General features: G+C 28.8%; 1 protein-coding gene across 1 annotated transcript; it reads left to right on the forward strand.

The window, feature by feature from the left end:
* The first annotated feature begins 16,013 nt into the window (after window positions 1-16,013).
* LOC120083353 (probable pectate lyase 8) lies at window positions 16,014-21,440 on the forward strand. Its single transcript, XM_039039085.1, has 7 exons — window positions 16,014-16,234; window positions 16,779-16,832; window positions 18,017-18,091; window positions 18,910-19,552; window positions 19,639-19,742; window positions 19,988-20,126; window positions 20,615-21,440. The coding sequence occupies exons 1-7, from the start codon at window positions 16,128-16,130 to the stop codon at window positions 20,834-20,836; spliced, it is 1,344 nt and encodes a 447-aa protein (XP_038895013.1). The 5' UTR covers window positions 16,014-16,127; the 3' UTR covers window positions 20,837-21,440.
* The last annotated feature ends 319 nt before the right edge of the window (window positions 21,441-21,759 follow it).

The following is a 21,759-nucleotide window of genomic DNA, read 5'->3' on the forward strand; positions in this document are numbered from 1 at the left end:
AATCACTCTATATGAGAGGATCAATAGGTGATCTGTTGCATTGCGTATATAAAAAAAAAATACAAAAAAAAAATACAAAAATAGATATAAAAAAAATTACATTAAATCACTTTATATGTTTTTACAATATTGAAAAGTGAAAAAATTGAAAAAAAGAAATGACATGTGTTAAACAAAAAAGAGAGAGGGGTGATATTCCTATAGAAGATAGGAGAGATACTTGAAACATAGAAATCTATAGAAGATAGAAGATAGAAGAGATACTTGAAACATAGAAATTACACTTTGAATTTCCATTAAAAAAAAAAAAAAAAAAAAAAAAAAGAAAAAAGTTAGAGAGAGCCCGTTAACAAAATTAAAAATGAAAAAAAATCCGATAAAAAATGAGAGGTTGAAATTAAACTATTTATAAATTTTAAAAAATCCCAAAGCATAATTTGATTTTATCTTTTTCTTAAAAAAAAAAACCCTTCATTTAATTTGAAATAGAGATCATTAGAGACAAAATGTTATTTTTTTAATATTAGAGGAATAAGATGTGATTTGTTTTTTATTTTTTTCACATTTATTTAACTTGTAGATATTAGAAATAAAATGTGATTTTTTTTTTATAACAAATTTGTGAGTAAGAGATTAGAGAATAAAATATGACTTTTTTTAAATATATTTTTCTTTTATTTAAAGAGAAGTAGAGATTATGAAAGATAAAATGTGATTTTTTAAAAATATTTTTCGTCAATTAGAGAATAAAATGTGTTTTTATTATTTTTTTTTCTCTTTACTTAATGTGAAGTAGATATTAGAGATAAAGATTTTTCTAAAAAAATAAATGTGAAATTAACACAAAATATCTCAATAATCATTAACTAAAAAGGGTAAAAAGGAAAATCAAATGTTTCCCCCATAGTTACTTTAATGGTATATAGATTAATAAATTCATCTATACTATTAGATTATAAAATAAGTTAATCTATTTTTAGTGTCTTGTTTTTTTTAAAAACAAAAATATTATAAAAACTAATAAATGTTATGAAATTAAGAGCAAAAGGAGAATACAAATATGAAAAATTATAATATAATAATATTTTTATATAAATAATAATAAATAAATAAAAACTAAAATTATAAAATAAAATCACTAAAAACATAAAATAACCAAAATCATGAAATTGGATAATATGAAAATGAGTGGGAGTGGAATTCCCACTAAACAATGGGTATCAATTTTATTTGAACACGAATTTAAAAAAAAATAAATCATTTAAAATTAGGATGTCATATTTAGATTTTTCATATTTATTATATGTTCTACGGTTAAAAAATAAATAAATAAAATAAAATGTAAATATTTTTGAGATTTTTCAATTTATAAGAATTTCTCTTTTTTTAAACTAAAGAAATGCATTGATTTGTATATCTAAAAAACTAAAAACGGGGGCGGCGGAATAAACATTAAAGAAAAATACTACCACCATGATACATAATCTATTAAACAATAGGAATGAAATGGGGATTCAAATCTCTTATATTCTTATCGAAAATGCATATTTTATATTCGTTGAGATATGCTTGTGTTGAACTTTCCATAAATATTTAGTTACATATAAATGTATATAATATTTAATTACATTAAATATATGCAGAGTTTTGTGGAGAATTTTTCTTAGATCACGTTTGATAATCAATTAAGTGTCATTTGATAATCATTTATCTAAACTTTAAGAGTATTTTTAACATCTAAGTCAGATTTGATATGAGCATAGGTCAACGATTTCTCTCTCTGTCCTTTCGTGAACCAATAATTAACGTAGGATCAAAACTACAAACACATTCACCAATATAAAAAGGAAAAAAGAAAGTAGCAAAGGACACACTAAATGTACTAGTTAAGGTAAAAGGAAGGTTTTGGCCTTTTTTTTTTCTTTTTTGGGGCCAAAATTTCAATTGACAATTGACAACAACAACTATAGACATATGAGTTTCACCAAATAAATCGGCCTTTATATGCTGCCTTATAGCCTATTAACTTCATTTGGCAATCTCCCACTTATAACTTATTCATTTGCATTTATTCCTCTCATTTTTTTTAGTTCAAATTTGTTGGTTGAATTCAAACAAATGCTGTGGCCTAAAGAGTTTAGAAAATTCAACCATAGGCTTTAAATGAAAAGCCCCAAAAAAAATTTTAGTTGTTTTGTCTTTAAATGTATGAACTCAAATGTCCCTTTGTCAATCTAATGCATACCAAAGTGTTTGATGTTTTGACTCTTCCAATTTTTTCTCCTTTTTCCTTTTACTTAATTTTAATGCCAACCACTTCATAAACTTCCTATTGTTTTGTCAATACATACATATATATACTTACATACATACATATTTTTTAATTTTTATTTTGATGTCGATAAAACTCGATTCTTTGAAAATTTTTGCTTTTATATATTTTTGCGGGAATTTTCAGATGTAACGTGGAAGGCTTACATACTCAAACATTTAACCGCACTAAATCGAGGTAGATTTGAATTTGAATAAGGATAAAAAAAAGGGTTCACATTTTGTTACCGTCCTTAAAATAGATGTGCCCTTTAAAAATTATATGCAAAGTAACAACTTTTAGAAGTTAACTATTTAATTTTTAATAGTTCAACAATATGTAAATGTGAGATTAATTGATAAAAATATATATCTTAATTAGTTGAGTTAGGTTTAAGTGAACCTAAAAATTAAAGGGTGTTTTTAACCTATAAGACCTCTTCTAAAAGTTTATCTTATTGTTTTCCACCCACTCCTTCCCACTTTAAACAAAGGAAAGAAAATAAGTTTGATTATTATGAAAAGAAACTAATATGCATAAGTTATTTTCTCAAAGGAAAATAAAACCCCATTGAAATGGTAATTCTTTATGTTGATTGACATATGGGATTTATTTATTTATTTTGGTCACAAACATTGAAATGGGGAAATTTTATTTGTAAAAGGGAAGAATGTGTGGGTAATTTTGAGACAAGGCATGGTGGGTGGCCAAGATGCAATTAATTAGTGAATGGGAGGCAGCTCAAAAGCCTCAATTAATTGTTGTTGTGCTTTTTAACAGAAGAAATAAAGACTCAAGACAACCATGGATTTATGCTAATCACACTTTGTCTTCAATTATAAGGGCATTAAATCAATTTATCCCCTTCATTTTATCTATCAATTTTATTTTATTTTTTTTTAAAAAAAAATCATTCTCTTTTAAATTTTAATCTATGAGTTAAATTCGTTTTTTGAAGTTTTCATTTTAAAGAAATTGTGAAATTCATAAACGTTTCTTTACATATTAAAGTAACCATAACCATAATGCTTATTAAACAGAGTTTTAGTTGATTTTGTAAAATCACAAAGTTTGGGTGTGTTTTTTCTTTTCTTTTTTTTTTTTGGTTAAATTACAAATTTAAGATACACAAACATTTTGGTTGGTTTGTTCTATTTACTACTTTTATATATGTAAAATAAGTATATAGAAAATTTAACAACCAACAAAAAAAGAATTAAAAAGAGAGAAAGAGCCCATCCAACATACTGAAATTATTGTTGGTAGCAAAAGTTTTTTGGCCTACAAAATCCATCAATTAACTTTTAATTTATATGAATAAAGAGATTTAATTGAGTGGAAATAAAGGCTACAAAAGTAAATCTTTGCCTTTGGCCTCTTCACCCCAATGACTTGAAAGATCAGCAAATTTTAAGCCTTGATGGGTGTTTGCAATTCAATCCCCTTTTTTTAAAAAATTGAAATAATAATAACAATAAATTACCACTTTCTTTTTCAAGTAACATAAATCATGATGAATTACCATAAAATTGTAATGTCATATTTGTACAAAAAGTTTGTTACCCACATCTAAATCACAATGTTATAGAAATGAAAATTACAATGTGATATAGTTTTTTTTTTTCCTTTTAATCAATGTGATATAGTTTAATCATACATATCATCATAAAATACGAGTTCCTTAATATAAGATGTGATTTTTTAAATTAGAAGTAGAAATGATAAAATTTGTAGGGAAAAAAATCAATTTTTGACTCCAGTCAAGTTGTACCAGATTTAATTTCATACTTTCAATTTCATCAATGTAATTCAAATTTAGACAAGTGTTGTACCTCTAAATTTTTAAAGAGTTGCAACTTTGGCCATTTAGTCAATCCTCGCTTCAAATATCATTAAAAAACTCTCTTGTGAGTTCAACAAAATATAAAATATATCTTATGATATGAAATGGACAAAATTCTAGAGAAAAAAAAGGTATAGAACTTCTTTTTTTTTCTTTTTTAGTATTTATGAAGAATGGAAAAGGTATTCGATAATTACGTTGTATGTTGGTCAAACTTATTTATGCGCAAAATTTCATTTTATTAAAATTAACGAGTTTAAGAATATTTTTACACCACTAAAATTAGTGGTAAATTAGAAAAAATTGAATCAATGGTAAGAATTTTATTTTTAATACTTTTCCTTCTTTTTTTAGACAAACAACACCCAACAAAGTTAACAAAAATTGGAAGTGCAATAATCCACTTCAGAAAATTAACGGATCCAAAGTAGGAAATTCTCTCACTACACTTGAGGGCGGACTTCACTAATCGTCCAATCAACCTCATGGTCAACCACTTGATTCTGTAAGCACCTAATATGTTTGAATTGATACACAATGACACAATCCCACCCTTGCTCACACCCAAAAAATTGCTATACCACATATCGCATATTAGTCAAATTAACCTCTTGACTCATCAATGGCCTCATTATCATCAAACCATCTGATTCAACAATGATCGAACTTAGCCCCCAAGAAATAGTAGTCCCTTCAATCCCTCAACTATAGTCCATACCTCGACCATTAATGGATCAAGTTTCCGACAAACATATCGACAACTCACGCTACGAGGCTTCCTTTCATAATCTCCTCATAATATTTAAGTAAGTCTAGAGCGTATAATTTGATGAAATTAAACCTTTACAATCAAAATTGATAAAATCAACCCGTTTAAGGATTAAAAAAATCCCCGAAATTCGAAATAGGGGTGAATGGGATGGAAAAATGACATTATATTTTCATTGAGATTGTTTCCATAGCTATTCATTACTTTGTTCTCCCCAAAAATAGTAAATTGATTGATTTTTGTATTGATTGTAATAATTACAACCAACATGTTATTAGATTTGTTCTTTTCTATTTTTATCCATGTCACCTAAGAGAAAGAAATAAACATAAATTTAGAGTTAAGTCCCATCTTTGGATGAGGGGAGATACATCTCTCTAAAGTTTTTAACTAAATGACAAATTACACAATTTATTAGAAAAAAAGACTGAATCAAACAAAAGTAAAAATTTTGTTATATAATTTAAATTCAAACGAGCACCTATAGATTAAATAAATTCGACAATAAATCTATTCTTTTGTATGAAAATATTTTCTGTAATTTTTTTTATATTAACAAGTTTTTCATAAATATCTATCAATATCAAGACATTCTATCAATTGTTTCATCGACTTTGAAATTTGAAATATTAGTTAGAATATACAAACAATATCGTGTCTAAAAATTAATTGTTTCATTTTTAACCCTAAAAAAAATTGTGGAGCCACCCAATCAATAATTTGTTGTTTCCTATTATGAAATTGCTTTAACTAAATTTGTTTTGTAAACTAATTGACCCAAAAAAGTCAAAACCCAAAACTAATTAATTTGCTTTGATGGGTTTAGGCCCACATAATCAATAGTCCTTTGCTTGTTGGTAAATCCTTAGGTTGTGTAAAATGTGTATGAGGGCAAGGGCAAAACTGTAAATGCAATGAAGGGAATTGCAATTTTCAACTTCCCCATGATGGGAGTCACTTGGTTCTTCCATAATCCATTTCAAAAGAGCATACTTTTAAAAATTATCTTTCTTTTTTTTTTTAATTAATATATTAAAAAGAACTCTTTCACAAAGTAGATTTATTATAAATCTTTTTACATTTTAAGATTCAAATTTCTAAAATTTTGTTAAGCTATTTTGACCAAAAAAGATATTAGGGTTTGATTTTAATGAAAATAAATAGAGATAATTTTTTACATTGTAACATTAAATTTTCTAAAATCTTGTTAGCCATTTTGACAAAGGAAAAAGAAAGATGTTAGGGTTTTTTTTTTTTTTTTTCCTGGAAAAAAGAAAAAAAGCTATAATAATTAGGAGTTAAAAGACTTTTAAAAATATTGAGAACAAAATTGATATCATTATAGGTGAAGAGAATTTTATGTAATTTTAGTTGATATATTACTTGGATTCTAAAACTTTTTATTTTTATCTACTTTTTCTTTTTCAATAATAGTCTCTTATTCTTGATTTAAATGAAATAAATAGAGTTTTAGTTGAAACAAATTAAGCTTTTAACAATGAGAATATTTTACTTTTAAAAATTTTAAAATTTAAATTGTCAACATTTTCTCAATGGCTTTGTTTTTTCAAAAAGGAAAAAAAAAATACATAAAAATTTATTATTGTTTATTTTTCTAAAGTGGATTTTCTTGTAACTAATAGGCATAAAAGCCCTTGAAATGAGTTAATTTTAAAAGACAAGTATTGTAAATAATGTAAACTAAATTTATAGCAATTGCACTCAACATACATTGCCCAATGATCAAGGGAAAAACTATATTATCTTTTTTTGGATATTCCCTCTAACATAAGCAATATTTACTTAGGTTAAAGAGTATAATTTGCTCTTATAACTAACTAATTATGCTTTTAAATTTAGGCCATGTTAGGTTCTTTTGATTTTCTTTTTTTCTTTTTTGTATAGGTAAAGAGCCAAACAAATGGCAATCAAAAGTAAGTAATTCATGGAGAAAGCATCTAAAAGTGGGAGAAGAAAGTCTTTTTCTATTATTATTGAATTCTTCCTTTTTTTTTTTTTTTTTTTTTCATTTTCTTAAAAGTTACTCTATTGATAGCAAAGGAATTTTGTTGCAATCCAAAAAGAATTTAGGGCAAGTGTATTATTTATATCATTATAAACATGGAGATAGAAAAAGTATATATTCTTTGTTATTACTACAAGAACTAGTTTGATAGGTATTTTATTTTTGGTTGATTATTAATAATAAATTTGAAGTTCACTTTTTTTACCACTTTGCTTAATCCCTGTTAAATAAATTTGATCTCAAAATTTTAATTTCATTTTTTAGTTAAAAAGTTGTAAAGTTATATATATCGATCTTATAAATAATAGTAATAAGTACCTTATTTCTTAAGCTATGCAATGTCTCGTTGGATAATTTTTAATTTCACTAAATTAAATTATTTTCTTTTTCAAATTTATGGCTAGATGTGAGTCGCAAGGTTTATTTATTTATTTATTTTAGATTATGATTCTTTTGGTTGAGGTAAATGTTAAAGAATAAAAATCGAAAACCAAAATTCAAATTTATATTAGATTCTTAATCTTGTCCACACGTGACAACATTGCACAACTTTGTTGTTTGTCATCTCTAAAATCTAAAAACGTCTTTGTATAAATAAATAAAATACTTTCCTCTTTACTAAAAAGGTAATAAATTACTTTCCAAATTTGAGAAACATTTTGATTCTGAAGTGAATTTAGTTTAGTGATTAAGGTTTAATATATATACATTTCAATGAAAATGTTAATATCCACCAAAATTTCTAAAAAAATAAAACAAAATTTTAGATAAGAAATTTTTACCTATAGAAAAAGTGTCAAACTATTTATAAAAATAGTAAAAAAAAAAAAAAAAAAAAAAACACTATAGACTTCTATCAATATCTATCATATAGTATCAACGATAGACTTATATTAGTTTCTATTACTAATAAACATTGATAGACTTCTATCAACTTCTATCAGTCTCTATCAAATAAGATTAAATTTTTTATTTTTGTGTAAATAGTTATTGTTGTGTAAATAGTTTTACTTTTCTATTTTTGAAAACCTCACGTTATAAAAAGTTAGTTAAATGAATAAATAAATGTTTTACATTAAATAATGAATTAAAATGTCTATTGTTTATATCATATTAATGTTAGTGATTATTTTCTACCTTTTCCTTATGTTTCATTCATTTTTCACAACTTTAATGAAAATGTCAATTCAACTTTTATGTCAATGTCGAGTTCATAGAAATTTAGAAATATCGATAGAAATGTCTATATGTAAATGAAAATTTAATACTTTATCGATAATTGGCATGCATTCTATTTTGAAATTAGGGTTTCGACCTCAATCATAATTATTGTTGTACTGAAAAATAAATATTTGGATGAAATTGCATAATTTTTTTAAAATAATGTTTAAATCCATTTTTTTTATAAATAGGAGTTCAAATCTGATTTTTATTTGTAATTTTCAATTTTTATTTACTCAAATAACAGTACATGTTAATTTATCAAAAATACCCATGTTCGTTTTAATTCTATCCCAATACTTTAGAAAGTTCTATGTTAATTCTTGAAATTTGAAGCTTGTTTCAAAACAAGATGAAAAAGTTTTGTGTTTGTTTAGTGTTATTTATGTAAATAATTCTAAGCATTAAGGAAAGTAAGTTGGGAGATTAGAATTATATATATATTACCATAAATGAAACGAAAAAAAATAGACGATTTATATCCGATAGAGTATGGTTTTGGGCTGATCGACCTCTAGCTATCACGCTCTTTTGGACCTGAAGAAGGGACGGCGAGTAGGGCTTGTGCTCATTAGTCTATGTCCTGCCCAATGGCTCGCTTCGAAAGACAGAATTCTTCTTTATATAGACAATTATGAATCATCTTGCTTAGAGATAAGAGTCCCGTGCCAAACTCTCGTCCCTCTCGCTGACGCTCGAGCAACTCTCGTCCCTTGCGCTTAAGAGGAATGGTTGAAACAGCCTTACGGAACCAACTGAACCTGAAAGTCATGACCGAATTGTGTATGGACCTAAGGACTGTCTCTTATACACATCTAGATGTGTATAAGAGACAGCTACTGGAGAGCACTTTGGGCGCTGGTTTTTCGATCGGATGGATCACTTTCAGAAAGAGAAGACCAATTCATCACCTATGCTTTGACATCTGTCACTTACGTAAGTAATTCGAGTTTTGAATAAAACATGAAATGGAATGGGTACATTCTCTTACTTACAGCGATTGAATGTATAGGAACTACGGCTTACAAGTATTGATATAGCAACAATCAAGCGAGGGTACCTAACTATATCCCACAAGCACTACTAGCCGATTTATATCTATATCCAACGTGTCTTTATTGTACTAAAAATAAAATTGCCTTTGCATTGTTTTTAATATACATGTTTGGATTTGTTCATATAAGCAAACACAATTTTTTTCCTAATGAATTTAATGACAAAATTTTCATCATTGTTGTTTTGAAATAAATTAAACTTCAAACTTAAGGGTTAAAATCAAACATATCAAAGTTTAGGGGTATAATTAAAACTAATCCCATAGTTTTGGGTAAATTTTTTTTTATCATTCAACCTAAGGCTAAATATAGAATTGAATTCTTGATGTTTGTGTTATTTTTCAATTTAGTCCTTACTAAAACAAAATTAAAAATAAAGATTCTAATTTCTATATTTTTGTCAAATTTATACTAAATATTATGGGGTATAACTTATCATTATCCAATTTTAACATCAACGTTAAAAAGAATATATAATTAAAGAATTGTTCTAAACATGAGAATTGACTTTAAACTTTATAAACATCACTACTTGTGTATTTAGAATAACTTTAGAAAAAAAAATACTTTTTAAATAAAATTGATTTTCTATTAAAAAAAACCTTTTAAAAGAATCAGTAATTTAGTTCGTATAAAGTATTACTTATCAAGTGATTTTTGATGATCAAGAATGTTTTTTTTACAAAATAATAATGACAAATAAGAAGTAGTTCAAAGAAATTGATTCATTTAAAAACACTTTTTTTAAGAAACACTTGAAAGATTGATTATCAAAAAAAATAACTTTAAATTGCTAAGAAAAACCCCTTATAATTTGTGGTAAGAAATGAAGACATAATAGATTAATGGAAATTTTAAAAAAAAAAAAAAAAAATGGACCCCATTTGATTACTTTGGGTGTTATTTACTTGTATTCTCCATTTGTATTAATACATGAGTCCCACCTCCAAATTTGTAATAAAATAATGCAATTTGATTGATGAATAAAGAGTTCACGATTTCATTGCAGAATAACGTGATATCGTTACCGTTATTATTATAGTTATCGTTATGATTACCATTATTATTACTATTATAGCTAAAAAATTTTCAATTTTGACATATTTACTGTTATTGTTACCGTGACCCTCGGAGATAAAGGTAGATGTAACGATAATAATAAATTTGATAAAATTCATAATTTTAAGTAAATGATCAAAATCAATTCAAATACCTTTGCAATTGAAACTCATTACAATTGATTTATCAATAAAATTTTATTATAATTACACAAATTTTCATTACGATTAGGATAAACATGACCAATAAGGAATTTCGTGTAAACATTGGAAACTAAATTATAAAATTTAATAGATAAATGAAGAGCTAATGAGAAAATTACACGTGTAATTAGTTTTGAGAAATAAATATCTCCAAGAAGCTGGGTTGCACATGTCCCCAGATTTCAAGTTAATCCCACTAACATTCTCTCCTGTCATTCACGAGATTGGGTACGGATCCCCTGTGCTCATTTCATACCATTCCGCGTTGAGCTGTCAAACTATTGATCTGCTTTTAACTGAATTCCAGCCGTTTGATTTGATTTGTTTTTCCTCATTTTCTAATGGGGATAAAAGCAAAAGCTCTTCTTTACCTGCTAATTAACTTTTAACATTTTATTTTTGTCAATTTTGATTTTTTTTTTTATTTCATTTCAATGATAGAGATATGTTTTAACTACTTAATCTACATATTTCAAATCTTGAAATGTTACTTTTCAAAATTATCCACATACATCAACGTGTTAAAGTATCACTTTTTAAATGCTAGTTCTTCAAAACTATTCTGATATTTTTTTTTCTAGAGCAAATTGAATTTATCATGTTTCAAGGATCATTTCGACGGAATCTTTTACCGATAAATCCACGATCTGTGAAGGAAAATAATCGACCCAAATCCCAGAGAGTGAGATCAATCTAGCTCTTTTAGCTTAACTATCGGCGAGAACATTGCAATCACATTTACATGGGTGATTTTCCGGATCTCATCACTTCCCAATATAAAAAAACTGGATTCACTCATAAAGGAAGGGGATTTGTTGACTTCAAGACAAATTTGTTTCAGCTATGATTTGGGAGACAATAAGATTTTTGTTTTTTATTTCTTAAAAGGTGATTGGAAATTCAAATATTTATTTAAGATAAGTGAAAACCACAATGGAAATATTTGTTAGAAAATAAGCATAAATTTCTAAAAATAGAGAATAAAAATCTACATGAAAAGGAACCTTAAAGTTACATTAAGACTAAATTTTCAATTTATATCTAAAAGTTCAATGTTTATCATAAATTAAATAAACACTTTTAAAAAATCAAAATTAAACTTATCATTAAAATTTATTTATTTATTGTCATTTGGCATAAATGCTCTCAACTATTATTTGCAGGTACAAATACTTCTGTGATCTGTAAGAAACGGAAATATAGCAGATTTTATTGTTTTTGTTTTATTTTTTTGAGGACGAAATATGGCTGATTTCAATAGTTCACGTGTATAATCAAGAGAGAAATTTTTTTAGAAAATAATAATTGCGTTACAATCTTTTTCCCTTTTTTTTTTTGTAATAAATGATTCGATTTTTTTTTTTTTTAATAAAATTTGTTTTCAGAACAGCTATTTACCTATTAATATATGGTCAAGTTTGGTTAAAATCCAATATATTTTGTCATTTTTTCATCACACCTGTAATTTAATTTAAATCAATTTCCATTATTGCAAGGAGTGAAGACCTTCAATAGTACATCCTCTAATTAAATAACAAGATAATGGTGTCAGACATATTTTTATCTCTTCCAACTTGTTTAATCGTTCATATACATTAAATTTTCCAATATTTTATTAAATCTTTCTAAGTTTTAAATTTTTATTTTAGTTATTTATTTGTTCTCTTTAATTCTTCTGGTTAAGTTTTTAATCTAGAGATCTAAGTTAATAAGATTTACGACGAAGTGTCTATTGAATAATTTATTAAAAAAACAATCTTTATGCAAAGTTAAATGCAAACTAGAATATTGTAAGTTTTTTTTAATATAAATCTGAATAAATATATAAATTAATCACCAAAATCTAGATTTAATAATTGATGTATTAATTTCATTTTGGTCAATAATCAACTTTCAAAATACCTCTTTTTGTCAATTGAACGTTCAAAATATAACAATTTTAGCTTCATAATATGCATATTTACTAAAAAATCATGTAATCCATAAGGTGTTACAATTGCTTCATCAAGATTCACTTAATATCATCTATACAAAAGAATTATTGTGTGACAATAATATATGTCCATATCAACATGTTTATACACATATATTATAAAATTTTGTAAAGACTATTAAACATTTATAGTCAAAATTATTATTATTATCTTAAATTAAGGCAAGAGGATAATTTTGAAAGTTCCAAATGCCAAAATAGAACACACTTCAACCTAAAGATGGTTAGAAAATGATGTTATATACCAATTTGTCCCTTATCTTGTAGATAATTATCAAGTTGGCCATGATATTTTCAATTTTTCAAATTTATATCAATGTATTAAAAACACGATAGAATTGTCCAAAAGACCCATTTTAAAGGTCCAATCAAATGACTCAAATTTTGAAAAAAAAATGTCAAAAGATCATTTGATGATGTTATGATCACGTGAAATTACAATATTGCCTTTGCTTTCTTGTTTTATTCTCCATGTATTTTTTTTCCTTTTTCCTCTTCCTTTCTTCAAACTTCTTTCACTGCATCTTCTTCTTCTTCGACTTCTTCTCCGGTATGGTGAGTTCACATGAACTGCTCCAAGTAGAGTGATTGTTGATGTCGGACGCTTGGCAAGACTGTGTGAGGAAAGGAAGAGCGAAACCAGTGAATAATGGAAGAACGAGGGACCAGCGAGGGCAAAACTAGCGAGAAGAGAAAGAAAAATGGATTTTTTCTGCATCCGAGAAAGAGAGCGAGAGCGAGAGCGAGACAGGCAAGAGCCAGTGCGAGATTGCTTTTCTGCATATGCGCGAGTATATTTTGGTAATTCACCCCAATTTGACATCAGTAAAGGGTCATTCGACGTTTAAAAAAAAAAAAAAAAACTGTGGCATTTCGTATTTTTTGCCTAATTTTTAGACCATCCATCCATAGGATCTAAGGTTATTTTGTCAAAATAAAAAAACTAAAATCAATCAACAAAAAGAACTTTTAACAAACAAAATTTAAGAAACCTAAATTGAAAATTACCTGCAAGACTAGAGACCCTTTAGCATATTTGACCTAAAATTAAATTAATTATTGAAAAGAAAAGTTGACGCAATAAACCGACAATTATAATTAAGAAAAAATTATCTTTTTAGTCTCCCATGTATGAAGAATAAATATTTTTTTTACCTTGAGTTTTTAAATTTTAAATTTTTAGTCACGAAATTCTTAAGAATGAGTATGTTTGGTCTATATATTTTTAAAATGTACTTTTATAGTCTCTAGTTTTTAAGGATAAATATAAAAGGTATTTTTGGAGTTTTTTTTTTTTAAAAAAATAAAATAATTGTATGATATTAAAACTAGATTTTAAAAAAATAATTTTAAAGAAATTAGATAATTGTAAATAATATTCTTCTAATTTAAAATGCCACCTCATTATTTAAAATAATAATGATAAATTATTTAAGATCTTTCAAATCGATAAATTCAAAGGCTAACCCTCCACTTGGACTTAAGAAAGTGTAATAAATTATTTTAAATCCTGTGATTTGAAATCCAATAAATTATTTTAAATTAATTATTTTGTTTGGAAAGAGAAAATTTTGAAATGAATATATTTAAAATTTTGTATTTGGTTGGTAATCAAAAAAGAAAGAAAATTAAGAATTTACTAATATAGACTTTTAACTATGATGTGTTGATTGAAAATTAAGATTTGACAAGATTAATTAAGTAATTTACTTTCTAATCCTATGAAATCTTGCAAAATTCAAGCATTTTAGTCCGGAATTTTTTTTTTATTAAAAGTAAAACGGGATTTAAAATCACTTTAAATTTTAATAATTTAAAATAATTCTATTTCCTGTCATACTAAATCATGAAATTCATTTGAAATCTTTTATGAATTGAAATCGGTTCCAAACAAACTATAAAAAATATATATTTTGAAAACTTAAAAGAATGATATACACTTAAAAAAAAATGTAAGGACCTAACGAAATGCACCTGCCTATTCATCTAAACTCAGGAAGTAGAAAGTTAATATTTACCATTCTTAATTATTGTATTATCCTTTAAATATTTAAAAATAATAATAATGAAAGAAAGAAAGAAAAAGAAAAGGAAAAAAACTGGTAGCTGTAAGCCAATAAAATCCCTTGATTCGCGACCTGCCGTGACTCGGGCGAGTCAAAGCGTGACTCAAATGTTCCCCCCGTGATTGGCGACGAGAATATTACGTGGCAACCAAACAACCCCCAATCATTATCATGCTACTTTAATTAATAATTATAATTATAATAATTAATTACATACTTTGCTTTTTCATAATTTCTCTTCTCCCATTTTCATTCCTTAATCTGAGCAAAAATCACCATTTTTCCGTAACCTCTTCGTACATCCCATCTTCTTTCTTGTTTCAAATCACAATATTATATCTATCTTTTTAATAATCAAGCTTCATTTTTTTTCCCATTTCTTTAGATAATATCTATCCATACATTCTCCATAAACGTTCTCTGTGATTTCTTTATCAAAATTTTGAAAAAGCTTGGATGGTTTTTTTATTTTTATTGGGTATCAAAATTTAGAAAAAAATTTCGAATATACCAAAGATCTATTCAACACATATTTAAAAATTTGATAACCTATTTAACAATTTTGAAGTCTAGTAATATATTGGACACAATGTTAAAACTTCAACGACTTATTATATTATATATATTTTTTATTGTTCAATAACCTATCCGACACAAGTATGAAATTTTAGAAACTAAACTTATAATTTAACTATTTATTTTATCAAATGATAAGTTGAAATTATCTCAGTCTAGAAAATAATTGTCCTTATCCATAGTAAATAAGATTTCTCAGACAATTTGAATTATAGATGGAATAATGTCATTTTAAAGTAAATATAAAAAATATGAATATGAACATAGCTCAACTGAGAGGAATTTATATTGTCAACATTGAAATTTGATATTGGATCTCAATGCATAAAAAGAAAAAAAAAAGTAAGCATGGATAATTTTCTAAAGAAATATAATTCATCGTAAAAATTAAAAAAAAAAAAAAAATCAAAATTGATAGTAAAGTTTTTAGGTAATTGAGCCTTACCTCTCATTTGGAAAATATAATATATTCAAACTAAAAAATAATTATATTAATATTATTACAAAATTGACTCGTACCAAAATTAAGAGAAAAACAATTGGGTACTGACTACGTGACAGATTTTCCTGAAAAAAAAAAAAAAGATTACGTGACGGAGACGATGGTCAAACAGTCAACGTTTCAGATGTAACGGAGAGAGATAGAGAAAAATCTGGCACGTGGGGGCCGACGTCCACGCGTGTTACGGTAGTGCAGTGGTTAAAAAGTTAAAACGGAGCGTTAGGGAGGGTAAAATTGGAAATATACAGTGAATTGGTGGGTTAGATTAAAAAGGTGACCTAACCGAGTTAACGGTGTTGACGTCGGTTGGATTAGTTTTTATAATTTATTAAAAAAATGTCAATTCTTTATTCATTAATTTTCAAGAAAGTCTATAAAAAAAAGCCATTCCATTGGAAGCTTACTCTGACTCCATTACTGCCTTCTCCATCTTCTTCTTCTTCTTCTCAATTCTAAACATTTTGTGTCTGCATTTGAAAGCAAAAGGAATTGGAGTTGAAGAAATGACAATGGCGGAATCTGGAGGATGGACTCGTTTGTTTCTTCTCGTGGTGTTCATGTTGTTCGTCGGAACAATTGCTAGAGTTCCCAAAGAGATTCCTGAAATTCAGTATGAATCTCTCTGTATAAATATATAATTGTGGATTTCCTGTTTTGTTTATCTCAATTCTTATCTCCGTCGGCGATTTCCTCTCCTTCGCTGTTATTTGCTCTGTTTGTACAAGATCCGAGTTCTCTCTGTTGTTCTATTTTAGTTTTCCGTTTGTTCTTCTTGATTCCGTATCGATTTTAGCCACATTATGTGCGTAGCGGTTAAATTTTGTCATAGTTTTAGAGTCTTGATGTTTTCCAATTTCGAAGGCTCTTCAATTTTTCGTTTGCGTTTGTGTTTTTCTCAATCTAATCGCATTAATGCTGTTTCACTCGGAGTTTTTCTTCTCTCGTTCTTGTTCTCATTTACAACTTTTGTCCTTTGAGCCGCTGAATTTATGTTTCCTTCAAGAAAATGGCTCGTCCTTGTATTGTACATTTCGACCTACCAAACATTTCAGTACAAAGACAGAGAATGCGAGGGGAGATGGAGAGTTCAATAAGATCTTCTATTCAAACTTTAATTTCTCCGTTTCTAAGTCGTGATTCAATAAATTTTGCAGGAATGGAGCAACTGAGAAGATGCGGAGCTCAAGCAACTCATCAATGGCAGTGAGGTGAATAATTCTTTTCCCCCTTTTTCTTTTCAATGAATAAGTTCTGTTCAGTTAGAAGAATAAATGCGGCAGATTCAGTACCTAACCAAACCTCTTTCAACGTTATTACCCTTCCCACCTTCCTCTATTCTGAATTGATCTCAGCCGTCCGTTTTTTTTTTTTTTTTTTTTTTGTGTGTGTGTGTGGGGGGGGGGGGGGTGTTCTTTTTCCTCCCAACTCTCCATTCCATTGTTTAGATCTAGATCCCTGGATCTGAACCGTTAATTTCGTTACCCTTTACTTCTTTGGATTCCGCTCCTTCAGTAACAAAATTGGGTTTCCTCCCAGATTTGCAATCTTTTTCCCTTTTGCGTTATTTATTTGTTGTAATAATAATTTGAAAAAGAAAAAAGAAGAAAAGGTTATGACATTTTCATTTGTGAGAGTGTTTGTAAAAATGGACTTTTCCTGCTCGCTTTCTATTCTATATTCGCTCTTACATAAAAGTCCCTTTTAATGGTTTTCTCGTAGCGAGTGAGCCGTTCGAGACTTTGAGTATCTTTTTTCCACCTTTGAGTACTGCACAAAAATTCACTTTACTGTACACTGTAGTACGTGATGTGATAAAAGAAAAAAAACGCGTTTATAATACAGATTAGTCTACACCTATCTTTATATATCTTATTTCATTACGTGGTAAAAAAAATAATTTAAAAGTATTTCTTTTAAAAAAGTCTAAAAATATTGTTACGTGACAAATATGATTAGATATTTGTTGGAATAAGTACTTTTTCGTTATATTACATGAACAATTATTGCAATCTAAATTGTACCTATCTCTTTCATCAAGGTAAAAAAGCTCAAAAATATTTATTAAAAATAGTTTCTCACATGACAAAGATAATAGATCGGCTGCAATAAAAGATGGATGTAACGGATGCTAACCAAGTATTTTTCATAATATACCACTCTCTCTTTCTTCACTCGCTTTGTAACTTTGCCACGTTTTGCTTTATGATTGGCTGAAAGCTGGGGTTTCCTCAAATTGCATGTGCCTCTGTCCGGGTCACAATGCATTATTGTCCCCGCCAAAAATCGATATCGTGCCTATCAACTGTCGGTTCTAAAGTATTGTTCGTTTTTTTCTTTTCCGTTGGGGTCATTTCTTTTTATTGCATCTGATATATGGGGATGGTAATTTCAGGTTGGACGAGGCTGAGGCTCTCGGTAATAAGCATGCTGTGGACAACCCAGAAGAGATCGCTGCTATGGTTGACATGTGGGTCCTCTTTTCCTTTTCATATAGATTATAAACATGTCAAATAGTACTATGCATAGTATAGAATTTGAATTATCTGTAGGAAAACTATGTGGGTGTAGATTAGGCTCAACAGCCCAGAAGCAAGTCTTCAGGAATCAATTTTTTAAGGAAATTTGAGTAAACCTGTCCAATCTGACCAAATTTTACAAACCTACCTAAAAAGGATCGCTATTAATATGCACATGGCTACTTTTCTGTCCTTCATCGTCAGATTTTCAATAGATTGAATTCCTGATTCCAAAGTTGAAATCCCCAATTTCATCTTTCGTCTCTTCTTCTTAACGACGTCTTAGATGTTTCATCTAGGTATACCCCGTCCATAGCTCTGTCTCTTTCATTCTGTTTTTACCGTTTGGTCTTGTTTTGGGAACAGGAGAGTTGAATGTGGATCCATTTATTTTCTAGGATCTTGTTATCGAATCCATGTGCACTTGTAAAAAGAGGCAAATGAAGTTTAAATTGATTTGGACGAGTTTTTGCAAGTGGCAACTGCCCTTGAGTGGCCCCAATAGGCGACAACGACCCGAAAAAAAATGCCACCAAACTTTCACCCATCAAACTGAATAGTCTTTCAAATATTGACAAATGGGATTGCCTTTTTTCTTTATGGCTCCCATCATCCCGTTCTTGTTTTCGTATAAATTTATTTTGTACAAGAAATTTACTCCACCGACGCTGCAAGCAAAAGTTTCTGCTGTTAATTCTGTCAATAATATGCTTATTATAGTTAGTGTTATAACTTCAAGGGTTGACAGTTGAACAATACACTTGACCAGGAGTATCCGCAATGCCACTGCGAGGAGGGAGCTTGGCTTCTTCTCGTGTGGAACTGGCAATCCTATTGATGACTGCTGGCGTTGCGATCCCAACTGGCAACAGAACCGCAAACGTTTGGCAGATTGTGGCATTGGCTTTGGCCGGAATGCTATCGGTGGTCGTGACGGTCGATTCTACATGGTCACTGACTCTGGTGATGACAACCCTGTCAACCCAAAGCCTGGTACTTTGCGACATGCCGTTATCCAGGATGAACCTCTCTGGATTGTGTTCAAGAGAGACATGGTGATTCATCTGAAACAAGAGTTGATTATGAACAGTTTCAAGACAATTGATGCCCGTGGGACCAATGTTCACATTGCTAATGGTGCTTGCATCACAATCCAGTTTGTGACTAATGTTATTGTCCATGGTCTAAACATCCATGACTGCAAGCCCACTGGAAACGCCATGGTAAGGAGCTCACCCAATCACGTTGGGTGGAGAACAATAGCTGATGGTGATGCCATTTCCATTTTTGGATCAAGTCATATTTGGATCGATCACAATTCACTCTCTAATTGTGCTGATGGTCTCGTTGATGCTGTCATGGGATCCACTGCAATTACCATCTCCAACAATTACTTCACCCACCACAATGAGGTATCTTCACTTCGTCCATCTACTCGGTTCGTGTTTTTTTTCCATTTTCTAGAGATATTGCATCACATTTTGTGTTTAATGAACAGGTTATGTTATTGGGGCATAGTGATTCTTACGTTAGAGATAAACTAATGCAAGTGACAATTGCTTACAATCACTTTGGAGAAGGACTTATCCAAAGAATGCCAAGGTACAATCTTACTATTCATCATTATTGTCCTTTTTTTCATTTCAAGTAAGCTACAGTTTTCTTAAATGTCAGCTTCAAGCTGCAATGTCTTGATGATAGAACCAAGTATCCATAGATAGATATTGGCTTAAAAACTCTGATCTGCTAAACGACAGTGTATAGCCATTTATAAGCAAGAGAACAATAATAACATCCCAACCCGTTTCCAATCTTACAAAAGTTCATCAATGTTATCAATTATTCAGGTGTAGACACGGATACTTCCACGTGGTGAACAATGATTATACTCACTGGGAGATGTACGCCATTGGTGGAAGTGCAAATCCAACCATCAATAGCCAGGGTAACAGATATGCTGCTCCAACCAACCCTTTTGCAAAAGAGGTACTAAATACCATTAACAATATCTTTAAATAAATTAAGGTTTGTATACTATTTTGATCCTGTACGTTTAGCTTTTATTAATTTTGGACTCTATACTTTCAAATTGTTCATTTTAAGCATTGAACTTTAAAAAAGTGACAATTTTGGTCCCTTAAAAATTATATAAGAATGTAGATGAAGGGACCAAAATTGTCACATTTTAAAAGTCCAAGGACTAAAATGAACATTTTAAAAATACTATAACCAAAATGAACCAAAGTTAAAAGTAGAGGGACCAAAATAAACATATGAAAAGTATAAGAATCAAAATGAACTAAAGTCAAAAGTATAGGTACAAAAATAGTATTTAAACCAAAGATTAACTACATCAGGGTTTTAAGCTTTTGAGTTCAAGAGTAGTTTATCGTGATATATGAACAATAGGTCTAGTATAGTTTATTAAAGTTTAATGTAATGTAACTAGTGACTGAATCAAGCAACTTCTGTAGGTGACAAAGAGAGTTGAGACAGCTGAAACTGAATGGAAAAATTGGAATTGGAGATCAGAGGGAGACCTATTGTTGAATGGTGCCTTTTTCACTCCATCTGGTGCAGGGGCCTCAGCAAGCTATGCTAGAGCCTCAAGCTTGGGAGCTAAATCTTCATCCATGGTTGGTACTATAACATCCGATGCTGGTGCACTTTCCTGCCGGAGAGGCCATCGGTGCTAGCATTCCGATCCTCTCGACGATCACGGAACACCCTTTCTCTATTATTCTTCTGTGAATTTTTCAAATATTTACTTACAAAATAGCCTTACTCCCCACCAATCTCCATATATTCTATCAATTGATATCTCCTCCCCTCCTTCCTAATCTCTTCTATGATATCTAAAAACAAGTGTACATTTCATTCTCTCGTCTCATTACGGAGACGTTCCTATTTGAACTTGTCCCCAGTTTGCTGTTTGTCGAGAGTGAGACACTCCAAAATCGCTCAACCTCGGCCTGCTTCAACTTGAAAAAGACACCATTTGCCATTCAGCAAGCAGGTGCGGAAGCGTTGTTCATTTATTCCCTTCACACTTTCCCCACCCCTCTTCTTTCAACTATCATTATTCTTACTCTCTTATGTCTACTCTTCTGTCTTCTGTTCTTATAGGATCTGAATGGTCTGAGTGCTTTTTCTTTCTTTCCTTTTTCTACTTTTTTTCCCCTTTTTTTTTTTACACTATGTTCTGTTTAGTGATACAAGTTATAGTATGTTTGTCAAACATTGAATTATCAAAGCAAAAGTTTGCTAAAGATGATAGCAAATGTTGTATGCCTTTGTCTATCTTTCACCTACTCTCTCTTTCTCTCGTTGTAATTTAGGGGTTGAGAAGTGATGTGAAATAAATTCATTTGGTTGAGTTTTAAATCCCATATATTTTCTTTTCACATAGAATCATAAATATAAAAGAATTATTGATAGACAAATTAAATAGGTTAGACCCCCTTCTTTAAAATTGGAAAAAAGAACAAGATAAAGATGTGGCCCCAACCCATTTTAGTGACAATTTTGTATTAGTTTTATATTTGTAAATATAGGATTAACTTTTGCTTTTCTTTTCTACTTTAAAAACAATTTTGTCATTTCAACTGAACATGTGGAA

Source organism: Benincasa hispida, chromosome 1 (genome assembly GCF_009727055.1).
Source record: "Benincasa hispida cultivar B227 chromosome 1, ASM972705v1, whole genome shotgun sequence".
NCBI lineage: Eukaryota > Viridiplantae > Streptophyta > Magnoliopsida > Cucurbitales > Cucurbitaceae > Benincasa > Benincasa hispida.

Coding starts and splice junctions, on each gene's coding strand:
- LOC120083353 (XM_039039085.1), top strand. CDS start 16,128: ATGACAATGGCGGAATCTGGAGGATGGACTCGTTTGTTTCTTCTCGTG. Junction 16,235..16,778: donor AAAGAGATTCCTGAAATTCA/GTATGAATCTCT, acceptor TAAATTTTGCAG/GAATGGAGCAACTGAGAAGA. Junction 19,553..19,638: donor ACTTCACCCACCACAATGAG/GTATCTTCACTT, acceptor TTTAATGAACAG/GTTATGTTATTGGGGCATAG.